The sequence below is a fragment of the Nansenia antarctica genome (genome assembly GCF_963989245.1).
Source record: "Nansenia antarctica genome assembly, chromosome: 4".
In the NCBI taxonomy this organism is placed as follows: domain Eukaryota; kingdom Metazoa; phylum Chordata; class Actinopteri; order Argentiniformes; family Microstomatidae; genus Nansenia; species Nansenia antarctica.
The window spans coordinates 62,713,935-62,726,543 of NC_137689.1; the positions used below are offsets into that span (position 1 = coordinate 62,713,935).

Sequence of the window (12,609 nt, forward strand, 5' to 3'; positions counted from 1 at the left end):
AAGCACAATCGCTCTGACACACTGGAGCGAGGGAGAGAGTGTGATGGTTGGGGGGGGTTTGGGGGGGTTTGGGGGACTAGGGGTGAGTGAATATGTGGTAGAAACAAACCTAACTAGAAGTGATGCCAACTCAGCCTTTTCACCTCGCGATGCACTGTGCTCTGTGTGTGGAAGTCAAGCATTTTGATTGGGCTAAAACTAAAGTTCTCGGACATGGTTTGAATGCCCTTTCCACAATGAAACCATTGGGCTGTGGGGCAGTGGGATAATGGAAGGTCCAGCCTGGTCCAAGCACTGGGCCTGTGGGTTGCCCCCCCCCCACACACACACACACACACACACACACACTCTGTCCCTGTGGGGGCTGAGCACTCTGAACAGCTCTGGGTGGGAGGAATGTCTCTGCATTCCAGCTACATTCCATAGCCAAGCAGCGGGCACTGAACTGAATGAGACGCACACACACACACACACGCACGCACGCACACACATACCGTTTGTGTGTGACCAGTTATAGCTGATGCAGGTGGCCAGTGGGAGGTGTTTGTGTGTGACCAGTTGTGTGCGTGTGTGTGTGTGTCCACAGTTCAGTCTTTTTCTAGCACTAAATTCAGAAGTTAGCTGCACTTAAAAAGAAAGCTTCAGATGACCTCCCAAAATACAATCTCTAATCAGACAAGTGTGTGTCCTGTTGTGGGAGGAGGAGTGTGTGAGATGTATGTCTCTGGGATCCACAGTAGCATGCCTTTAGAGGTCACCGCACGTTTATCATGACACTAGGACCCAAATGGCTGACTACAGTTGGTTCAGATCCCTTTGGTGATCCTGAGTTCTGACCTTCTGACACGGTGACCTAGTTTCTCTCCTCATACCAAGGATGTAGGGGTGTAACGGTTCCCCAGAAAGTCTTCCATATGTGCCATAACAAACGCCATAGGTGTTTTTACAGCAGTGAACCATGCTCCGTTGTCGAGAACTTAGGATTTAAACACATGTTGAAAGTAATGGAGCCTCGTTACGTTGTTCCCTCTCGTCCCCATTTCAGCCAAGAAGTCCTACCAGCCCTTAATAAGAAAGTACAAACTACAGTTGTCCACGACCTAACCTAACGACCGATGGGTGGACATCTAGGGCCACCAAGAGTTATTTAACAGTAACTGCGCACTACATCACACCCGACTGCCACTGGAACATGAAAGCCACGTCCTGCAAACTCACCCCATTTATGAACAGCACACATCTGGCAGAGGTACTGAAGGAGGTAGTGTCAGAATGGAAGTTGGAGAGGCCAGGAAGCACAATTCCAGTCACAACAGATAGCCTAATGCTAGAAATATGAATTTGTCAATGTACTCAGTGAGGCTGGACTGGGCCCCCATATTGGATGCTTTGCACACACAATTAATTTAGCAGCACAAAAAGCAACAGGAATCAACCAGGTGTCCAGGCTGCTAGGCAGTCAGAAGTGTTGTGTCTTTCTTCCACTATAGCACAACAGCTGCACATATATTGCATGGAAAATACAATGAATGTCAGTACAAGCTGGCAAGTCTTAATGTGATGTTGAAAGCTGCTTATGTGAATACAAGTACAGTACAGTTAATTTTCTAAATGCTGCATCTTAATGAATGTTTGTTTTATTATGTTCTTTATTGACAGAATATTCATTTGATTTACTTTTCAGTAAATTGTACTTTTGTATTACAAATAGGTTGCAGCTGGTTGCAGCAGTATTGACAGACATTATTTTATTTAAGAAAGAAAGACCCACTGTTTCTTTAGTAAACCACTGTTTAATAATAATAATAAAACAAAAATGTTTTGTGATAATTTTTACCCTGCTCTACTGAAAACGTACCGAACTGTGACTTAAAAACCGAGGTACGTACCGAACAGAAATCGTTGTGAACAGTTACACCCCTACAAGGAGGGTCACCCTCTGTTATGACAAATTCCATCCCCTGTCCCCCCCTGCAGATTTGGTTCCTCTTTTGCTTTTTTCAAAGAACTGGTGAAAAAAAAACTGGTCCAAATCTCCATGATACCATGCCATATAGGCCTAATCACAAGGAATTTAGCTGACACCTTTCAGTCGTTGAGGAGAAAGGCAAGATTGAAGGTGGATGTCACAGCATGGAATGGGGGAACAGAATTGAACACAACACCAGATAATTCTAATGTAGATTGAATGTGCTGTAACACAAACTGACCCCTGGAGCGTTTTCTACCCATCACTGTCTGTGGTGAATTCCCTAAAATGGCGGAGTGCTTGGAGGCAGGGAAAACTGACTTCCTCCTAACCCTGGCCCGTGTTATTACGCCTCTTGAATCATTGGTGCCCTACTTATCTTACCTGGCCTATAAGAGCTGACAAGACCGGGACGCCTTCACACTAACAACTTGCGAAATACATCTTTGAAAAGCTTGCGAAACATCCGCCAGGTCAGGCGGCGGTGGTTTCAAACGGCCCACATGATCCGGAAAGGAAGTTGGGAAGTGTTCTTTTGCTGCTGGTTGACTAGTTTCTACATGTCAGACGCACGTGGCAGGATATCACACACACATGCACACACACACTCATACACACAAACACGCAAACACAGAGTTGACCATGTCTACGTGTTGGGCGCGTGTGGCAGGATGTCTGCTCGGACTCTCTTTTCCTCTCCTCTCCTATTGCTGGTGTGTTTGTCTCTCCCCTCCCCTCTCCTATCTCACTTTAGCTCCTCCTTCGCTTTCCTTTCCATCGATACAGCAACGAGGAGGCTGTTCCCACAGCCGACACTTCCCTAGAGGAAGAGGGTCTGGTGAAGGATGCTGAATGTCCACTCTTGCATGCTCCCCTGCTTCCACACACACACACACACACACACACACACACACACACCAGATAGAGGAGTGTGTGTGCTTGCGTGCGTGGGTGGATGTAGGCTACCTGTTCGAGATAACATTCACTGGAACAGAATTCCATGTTTTAGAGTTTATTCATACACGACTAGAAACTCTCCTAAACCACTGCTGCACTACTACAAACCCCTTCACTCTGTCAACACCATCCCTTCATAGAAGACTCTAGAACAGTGGTTCTCAGCTGGTCTGGCTTTGGGACCCACATTTTACCATGGTCATTAAGTCGCGACCCACTTTTATAGAATTCAAACCAAGCAAATGTATTTCTCAAAAATGAGCTAGTAAACACTTACACAATGTCATCATGACCTTTTATTTTTACATAAAATAAACATATAGAGCACATTACTCTAAAACCGAACCTGCTTAATAAACTGATGAGTATCCCAACTGCGTGCTGATGATCCTGGTCAGCAAAGTCTGGGGAGATGGTAGACAGAACAGCTCTCAGATCATGCTCATTGCTCAGTTTTCAACCCGTTCCTCTGTTTTGCGTTGAGCTGAACCAAAATTGAGAAACCACTTTTGAGAAGATAGGCAACGTGACGCTTTCCATATCGATTCCGAAGGGGTCACTTATCCAGTGATCATCCAGAGATCACCTCCATGTTTCTCCGGGAAGTAGTCGTGAAACCGAGTTTGCAGTTTAGTGAGATGCACAGTGAGAATTATTTTCAGGGCATTTTTGCCATTGCCTAGACACTTTAATGTGTTGAGGTGCTCGAACACATCAGCAAGATAGGCAACTCGTGCAAGCCAGATTTTGTCGTCAAACACCTCAGTATAGTGAAAGAAAAACAACATACAGATGATAATTCACACAATATAATACCACGAAAGCGTACGGCACTAAACAATAACATTCATTTGGGTAGCATCATACTCAAATTCAGGCAGAAGGGCAGGGTCCGGCCAGGGGCACACACTGTCACAGACTGCCAATGCATAGGTAGGTACATAATTCAGCATGGTTATAGCTGTTTCTTTTTCTATTCTACTATCTATTCTACTTCTGCTGTCTGCGTCTCCCTGGGTATTCCCTTAAGCGTGATGAAAACATGTCTACTAAACAAGATGGCAAACAGTAAAGAAATGCCACACTACCAGGACTTAACAAACGAGATGCCCAACAAAGGATTTGACAAACCCTGGCCCGTTTTGCGCAACAAGTGGAAGACTCTGAAGTAGCGGAGACAGGGTTGCCAGATGGGCTGTTTTTTTGGTTGATTTAGCGGTTTTTAGACTGTGGTTAGGCTGGAAATTGTCAACCCCATCTGGAAACATTGAGCGGAGAGTCTACACGTGGTATGTTTACAGATATCGCACTGCTGGAGATGCACACCACACTTTGTTAAAATAACTAAAGATTTATTGTACTTTTCTACTGATAATACATTCTACTGATGTAGAATGGTGGTTTTAGTTATATTGCTCTCAGTTGTTTGTATCTTTTGCTAAATCAAGCATTTAGAATGTAGAGTGCATACTGCGAAATTTCTCAACTAGTTGGGGGCCTTAGGGCTATATGAGGCTATGTTCGTGCAAATGTGTGCAAAAGCACCAAATTTGGCCCAGATGTAGCTCAGAGTATGCTCTAATGATTTAGCCAGGGCGCCCGAGCCAACGACCACCGGGGTCGCCATGGCGGCCAAATCAATATGGCCGCCCTCCGAAAAAGGTTTTGGCTATAACTTTTGAACCAAATGAACTAGAAATGCAAACCTGGTGTCTATTTTATGTTTTTTGGCCATTAGAAACACATTGGAATGCTTATATTTATAATTGGGGGTGTCTGGACCAAGCAAATGTATTTATCAAAAATGAGCTAGTAAACACTTACACAATGTCATCATGACCTTTTATTTTTACATAAAATAGAGCACATTACTCTAAAACTGAACCTGCTTAATAAACTGATGAGTATCCCAACTGTGTGCTGATGATCCTGGTCAGCAAAGTCTGGGGAGGTGGTAGACAGAACAGCTCTCAGATCATGCTCATTGCTCAGTTTCCAACCCGTTCCTCTGTTTTGTGTTGAGCTGAACCAAAATTGAGAAACCACTTTTGAGAAGATAGGCAACGTGACGCTTTCCATATCGATTCCGAAGGGGTCACTTATCCAGTGATCCAGAGATCACCTCCATGTTTCTCCGGGAAGTAGTCGTGAAACCGAGTTTGCAGTTTAGTGAGATGCGCAGTGAGAATTATTTTCAGGGCATTTTTGCCATTGCCTAGACACTTTAATGTGTTGAGGCCACCGTAGGGGTCCCCAATTATAAATATAAGCATTCCAATGTGTTTCTAATGGCCAAGAAACATAAAATAGACACCAGGTTTGCATTTCTAGTTCATTTGGTTCAAAAGATATAGCCAAAACCTTTTTCGGAGGGCGGCCATGGCCATGATTTGGCCGCCATGGCGACCCCGGTGGTCGTTGGCTCGGGCGCCCTGGCTAAATCATTAGAGCATACTCTGAGCTACATTTGGGCCAAATTTGGTGCTTTTGCACACATTTGCACGAACATAGCCTCATATAGCACTAAGGCCCCCAACTATATGATAAAACTCACTTTCGGGTAGTTGCCATCTTGGAAATATGCAAATTAGGGGTCCAGACACACCCAATCATAAATATAAGCATTCCAATGTGTTTCTAATAGTCAAAAAACATAAAATAGACACCAGGCTTGCATTTCTAGTTCATTTGGTTCAAAGGTTATAGCCGAAACCTTTTTCGGAGGGCGGCCATATTGATTTGGCCGCCATGGCGACCCCGGTGGTCGTTGGCTCGGGCGCCCTGGCTAAATCATTAGAGCATACTCTGAGCTACATCTGATTATAGTTGTTACACCAGGACGCATTTAAAAGCTATTCCAACTGGGATCGCGTCTGCTGTAATGGTCGTGGCGCAAGCTTGCTGTCATCGAGTGCTGCCCCCCGCCCCCCTCTCTTTCTGCTTATGTTCCGACCAGATAGATGGGCATTAGCATGCTTAGCACATGGCTTCCATCTTCCTGATGGTGTATTGCCAGTCAGACTAGTTGACTTGGTTGAACCAGTTGGTTATGTGGAGAAACATGAGTTTTTTTAAACAACTTTTCGCTAGTTCACATTCAGTTGAAGTGTTTTGTAAGTCTTTTATCCGTGGCAGAAGTCTGCTGTGTCTGTTAAAAGTGGTTGTTGTTGTTTTGTTTGGACCAGTAACACCAGGTTGCAGTGTGTGTGTTGTGGCTCCGCTAGCCTGTCTCCTGCAGTGGAGGCTGGGAGTGTGTGAAACGGTAACCTGAGTTTTGGGAGCGCCTCGGCCCATGAGAAAGGGTGTGTGCCTAGCCCGGCAGCACCAGTGTGTGTGTGTGTGTTTGTGTGTGTGTGACGTCGTCTCCGCTTACGTGGAGGTTTGTAATGGACTCCCAGCCTGCCGGCCCTTCCAGGTCCCACCTGCGCGGACCCACAATGCCTCTTTGTTGTGGGCCCCCTGCACTGTGGGATAGCTGTCACCAGAGAGGCCACCACTCCTCTATTCACCACAGAGATGGTAAACTCTACCCTGGTGTCTGGTTACACACCGGCCCCAGCCAGCCACTCACGACAGGCCTCGGACAGACTACTGGAGAGGGAGTGGGAGAGAGAGCCACTGACGGCTGTTACTCATGGTGTGGTTTTAATGCTCCACCTAGATGCTACTTTCCTTATGTTTGGTTAGAGCAAGTGTCACAAGACGGAGACTGTTGTGAACAGAACAATGTGTTTGAGAGTCCTGTGGTAGAATCAGAGATAGGGGAGGCTGGTGGACGGGGGATCATGTGTGTTTGATGCCATTCCATGCATTACAATGAACCCGTCCTCCGATTTCTACCTCCGCTAGCCTCCCCTGAGTCGGGGGGTCCAGCTCTCAGCCGATACATACAGTATCCAAGTCTGCACCCTTACCCACACACACACACACACACACACACGGATACCTTCCCCAACAAGGCCTATACAACTATAAATACTATCAACTCCGCTCCACATCAACATTGGCCCTCTGACGTTGACTTGACGCCAGGCCACTTCCTTGTTGCTACATCTTCATTCCGCTTCAAACGTCTCTGCACAGAGAGCAGGAAGTCTCTCTCTTCCTGTCCCTCGCTGCTTGTTTTTGTTCTGACTGCCTATCGTCGGTTCAGTCGCTGGTTCGCTCGCCGAGCCGCAGTGGTGTTCTGCCCCAATCGTTTGTTCTGTTCTACCGACCAAGGGAAAAGGCCGGAGGGGAGAGCTATTGATCAGAGGTCCAATTAAAGATGACTGATCGTGCTGTGGTACATGGGACAGGCAGGGCTGCTGAGGTGGGTCTCTATTCAGGAGAGGAGCCATCTTGGTGGGGTGGGTCTCTATTCAGGAGAGGAGCCATCTTGGCGGGGTGGGTCTCTGTTCAGGAGAGGAGCCATCTTGGTGGGGTGGGTCTCTATTCAGGAGAGGAGCCATCTTGGTGGATTGGGTCTCTATTCAGGAGAGGAGCCATCTTGGTGCGGTGGGTCTCTATTCAGGAGAGGAGCCATCTTGGTGGGGTGGGTCTCTATTCAGGAGAGGGGCCATCTTGGTGGGGTGGGTCTCTATTCAGGAGCTATCTTGATGGGCCTGGTGGGGTCTTTCTCTCCCTTGTTAGGTTGAGGGCCCCACCACCACCACCCCAGTCACCTCCGTTACTGCCACCACCACCACCACCATCATCATCATCATCATCACCTCCACCACCACCATCATGGGATCCAGTGGAGAGATTTCCCCTCTAGCAGGAAAGGCTGATATAATGGTCTTAATGAGATTAAAGCTCAGATGTTAATCTCTCTCACCCCGATGACTGTAAGATAACAGTAGGCAGAGCGTGTGAAGTTCAGGCCTGGTGTGTTTCTGTATGATGGTGAGGCTAGATGTGGGATTTCTGCCTCTAGGACATTCTGTGGTTATTGAGTATATTCATATTCAGTGCTGCTTAGTGCTTACTGTTTGTCCTTTGTAGTGCTTCGTGTTCTGTCACTCTTCTGTGGTTCATGTGACGGCATCAGAATCTCCACTATCAGAAAGTCCACTATCAGCATCTCCACTCAAACATGTGAAAATGGGTCATACCGGGTAGGATAACAGTCAGCAAGCTTCATGCACTGTTGACCAGCCCCACCCCCATAGCCAAGCCAATGAGAGAAGACCCCAACGTTGTTGTTGTAGTAGAGGAATGGACGGACTGACCAGACCAGGGTCTTGTATGTTTGTTTGTCACCATGGCAAAGCCAATGCGCCAAAGTAAAAACATCTAATTTATGTAATGTAGTAATGGATAATAAGGTTAAAGGCAGAGTTGCAGTTTAAATGTTTGGCCCTGAAAGCAGGTCCCCTGTGTTGCCAGAGCAGGAACAGGTAGACTGCAGTGACCTGCACTGTTTTAAAGGCAGAATTCTATCCTGACCTGGTATTTGATTGGGTTGTTTCTAGGACACGTTGTTGTTTTAAAGGTAGAGTGAAGTATGTCGTTTTGTAGAAGTGTTTGGGTGTTCCTGGGTATTGACGGAGTGATGGTGTGGACAGCTCGGTGCAGGGCAGGGGGCAGGCCTGTCAGCTCTGGTTAGGATGATGAACTGTGACTCTTAACGAGCTCAGACGGCTCTGTCTCCTTATCACAACATCCTCTGGTGGGAGGAAGCACTGGGGCAGCCTTAAACACAGAGGGGTTAGTGCACGGGGGGGGATACTAGAATTTACCCCCCCCACACCTCCCCTTGCTCTAGTACTCTGCTCTGGGGCTATATAGGGAAGTATAATATATATGGATAGACTTTATAGGTCATAAGTACTCTGTATTTATCACTGGCCTGAACATGATATGAGTGCTAAGACGCTTTCAGGAAACTCTCTCCTCTTCTGAGTGTTGAATGGTGAGGTGCTTGTGTGTATGTTCTGGAAAAACACTGTTCTCAGGCAGCTGTTTAGTGGTTTCCCAGGGAGACGCTTCGGTCGTGAACTTTTATAGCCGGCAATGGTTTGGATTTCCCAGAACAGTACGTTCATATGTCAATAGAGAGGGATGGAGTGATTCATTGTGATGGATGCATTCCTCAATCATGATTTGAGATCAGGCAATCTTCCTTTGACGCGGTATAATGTGATCATCTCATAAACGTACGGTAGTAGTTATTGCTGGTGATGTGATATTTCAGAGAGGTCCTCATTGGAGCGTTGTGTGCTAAGATGCGTACTCTCCGCTGTGACCTCTCTGCCCCTCTGTATCTGAGCATCTCTGTATCTGACCTCTGTGTCTGACCTGACCTCTCTGTGTCTGACCTGACCTCTCTATGTCTGACCTAACCTCTCTGTCTGACCTCTCTGTGTCTGACCTCTGACATCTGACCTCTCTGTGTCTGACCCCTGACCTCTTTGTGTCTGACCCCTGACCTCTCTGTGTCTGACCTCTGACCTCTCTGTGTCTGACCTCTGACCTCTCTGTCTGACCTCTGCCCCCCAGTCGTGACATGGAGACCAAGGAAACCCTGCGGGGTCTGAAGATGGAGGACCGGCCGGAGGAGAGGATGATCAGAGAGAAGCTGAAGGCCACCTGCATGCCCACCTGGAAACACGAGTGGCTGGAGAGGAGGAGCAGGAGAGGCCCTGTGGTAGGAGACGCACACACACACACACACACACACACACCCACACACACCCACACACACACACACACACACTCACAGGCGCAGGCATGTATACACACACACACACACACACACACACACAGGCATGTGCACGCACAGGTGCAGGAATACATGCACGCTCGCGCACACACACACACACACACACACACACACAGAGACACATACTGTACACTTGTACATGTGTAAGTATAGTATGTGTCTCTGTTAATGTGTACGCATGTAAACATATCCACATATGGCCACACCATAACACAAACATAAACAGTCTGTCACAACACTCTGGTAAACATGTTACACATGGAGTTCAAACACACACACACACACACATACACACACACACACACACACACACACACAGACTCTGTCCTGTAGTTTGTCCCTCAACCCCATTGTGTGCCCCGCCCCCTCAGGTGGTGTTTCCCATCCCCCTGAGACCAGACGGCAGTGAGGCGGGCCGGCAGGGGTCTGAGGTCAGCTCCGACAGCCAATCAACCTCCTCTCAGAGCAGGGGTCGCCGCAGCCCCTCCCCCTCCGCTGGACCTTCCTCTTCCTCCTCCTCTTCGTCAGGCAGGACCGGGGCCAAGCCAGAGTCCCCCGGCGTCCGCAGGAAGAGGGCGTCGCCTGTCCCGGTGGGTGTTCCTCCCCTTTCGCAACACAGCCATTCAAGGCACACCTATCATATGACACTCTCGGCGTTGCTTTGAGCCTACCTCTTTATTTAATGATCATCCCTAAGTGTATCTTAGTGTTTGTCCAGCTGCATCCATTTGTAAATACACTTTAAACCTGTCTTTGGAATGTATTTCGGTTTAATAATGATTCCCTCCCCTCTCTTGGATGAACATCCTTACGTAGTTTTAAGGAATCCCAGATGCAGCTGATATAACAATGTTGTTGTGTAGTTTGAGAGAACGGCAGGTTATGATGTTATGTTTGATATGATGCTAATGGGATGTTGTGAGTTTCAGTTTGATATGATACTGATGGAGTGTTGTTGTTGTTGTGTAGTTCCAGAGCGGCAGGGTGACTCCCCCTCGGCGCGCCCCCTCCCCAGATGGCTTCTCCCCCTACAGCCCAGAGGAGACTGGTCGCCGTGTCAACAAGGTCATGAGGGCCCGCCTCTACCTGCTACAGCAGATAGGACCCAACTCCTTCCTGATTGGAGGAGACAGCCCTGACAACAAATACCGGGTGTTCATTGGTCCACAGGTAGGAAGTAATGCTTCTACTGATAATAAATGCTCATACCTCATTCCCAAAATGGATCACGGTCACTCCATTGACTACAACACTTATCCAAACCACTCCGATCTAGTGTGTCTAGTGTCTAGGGCAGGGGTCTCCAACCTTTTTTTTTACCATGAGAGCTACTACGAGAGGGTTGACACCACATGCTCCTTTCTGAAAAAGTGGCAGACATGGGGAAATAATAGTTAACTATTAACTTTTAGGCTACCAAATGTCTTTCAATGCGAAAAATGTATGTACTTTAAAAAATAGTTTGGTGAGCTATACGTGTGTGTATATATATATTTAGTTCTTTTCTTTGCGCATTTTTCCAAAAAAATATTGGATTTTTAAAAATTTTATATACGTGGTCCACCCGCCACAGTCTCACAAAATCCTGTGGGAAACACTGCTTCAGTGTCAGTGTGATTGAGCTGATGCAAGCTGGTGATATTGTGACTGGCAGGCTAGACTGAAGTTGGGCTTGGCTGCCAGGACCCCAGCTCTAACTCAAGAGCATTTACTGGAATAGATTTAAAGAACCTCAAGTCCCAAGAATTTGCTTCTCTTGTACATTTTCTGGCTGGATGTGTTGACTCAGCTATTTCCCACTGAGCTGGACTGGCGATGGATGGGACTCTGCCTCTTAGTGAAGCATTTTAAATCACTGAATTTGCACCCCCTGTGTGTGTGTGTGTGTGTGTGTGTGTGTGTGTGTGTGTGTGTGTGTGTGTGTGTGTGTGTCTGTGTGTCTGTGTGTCTGTCTGTGTGTCTCTCTCTGTGTCTCTCTGTGTCTCTCTGTGTCTCTCTCTGTGTGTCTCTCTGTGTCTCTCTCTGTGTGTCTCTCTGTGTCTCTCTCTGTGTGTCTCTCTGTGTCTCTCTGTGTGTCTCTCTGTGTGTCTCTCTCTGTGTGTCTCTCTGTGTGTCTCTGTGTGTGTGTGTGTGTGTGTGTGTGTGTGTGTGAACCAGTGTGGGATACTGTGCTTTTGTGTGTGTGTGTGAGTGAACCAGTGTGGGATACGGTCCTTTTGTGTGTGTGTGTGTGTATCTAACCTATCCTCTTCTCTGTAGACGTGTAGCTGTGGTCGGGGAGCGTTCTGTATCCACGTCCTGTTCGTCATGCTTCGGGTTTTCCAGCTGGAGCCCCCGGACCCCCTGATCTGGAGGAAAACACTGAAGAACTTTGAGGTAATGATGTCGCCACAGACCAACCTCTGATGTTCCCAGAACCAGCTCCAACCAGTTAGCAACCGTCTGGCCCTCTAACCTCCCCACAACCCACAACCAAACCCCCGTGCCCTCTAATGTCCCCAGGACCAGATCTAACCTCTTCACAACCATACACTACTATACACTCTTTTGCACACCAACCAAATGCCCACTAACCTCTAAACAACAACCAACCAACCACTTTGCCCTTTTAACTGTTCAAAATGTGTATGTTGATCTTCCCATCTGACTCTGAGTGAGTGTTTACAGTTCTCCCGGGGCTAAAGTATGCCCCTTTTAGAGGAAGTTGACTGTGAGAGAGTTGCATTGCATTGCATGTCATGTACTGGGGTGTAGACCTTAGCGGCTAAGCTAGCTGTCGTCTGGCTGTGTCGTGTGGTCCAGGTGGAGAGTTTGTTCCAGAAGTACCACAACAGACGCAGCTCGCGGATCAAGGCTCCTTCCCGGAACACCATCCAGAAGTTTGTGTCTCGCATGTCCAACTCTCACACGGCATGCACGGCCAGCGCCTCCACCTCCAGCAACGAGAGCAGGTAGGCTGCCCTATGCACACACACAC

At 47.5% G+C, this 12,609-nt stretch overlaps 1 protein-coding gene across 1 annotated transcript in view; it reads left to right on the plus strand.

Annotated features, from left to right (window-relative positions):
- Positions 1-12,609, plus strand: part of map3k1 (mitogen-activated protein kinase kinase kinase 1, E3 ubiquitin protein ligase) — a gene marked incomplete at its 5' end in the record, with an annotated part of 41,618 nt that overhangs the window by 12,226 nt on the left and 16,783 nt on the right. Inside the window, 5 exons of the mRNA XM_080530062.1 lie at positions 9,410-9,557; positions 10,004-10,222; positions 10,602-10,802; positions 11,892-12,008; positions 12,435-12,583. Of these exons, the coding sequence (XP_080386188.1) occupies positions 9,410-9,557; positions 10,004-10,222; positions 10,602-10,802; positions 11,892-12,008; positions 12,435-12,583 (834 nt within the window). The remainder of the gene's footprint in view (positions 1-9,409; positions 9,558-10,003; positions 10,223-10,601; positions 10,803-11,891; positions 12,009-12,434; positions 12,584-12,609) is intronic.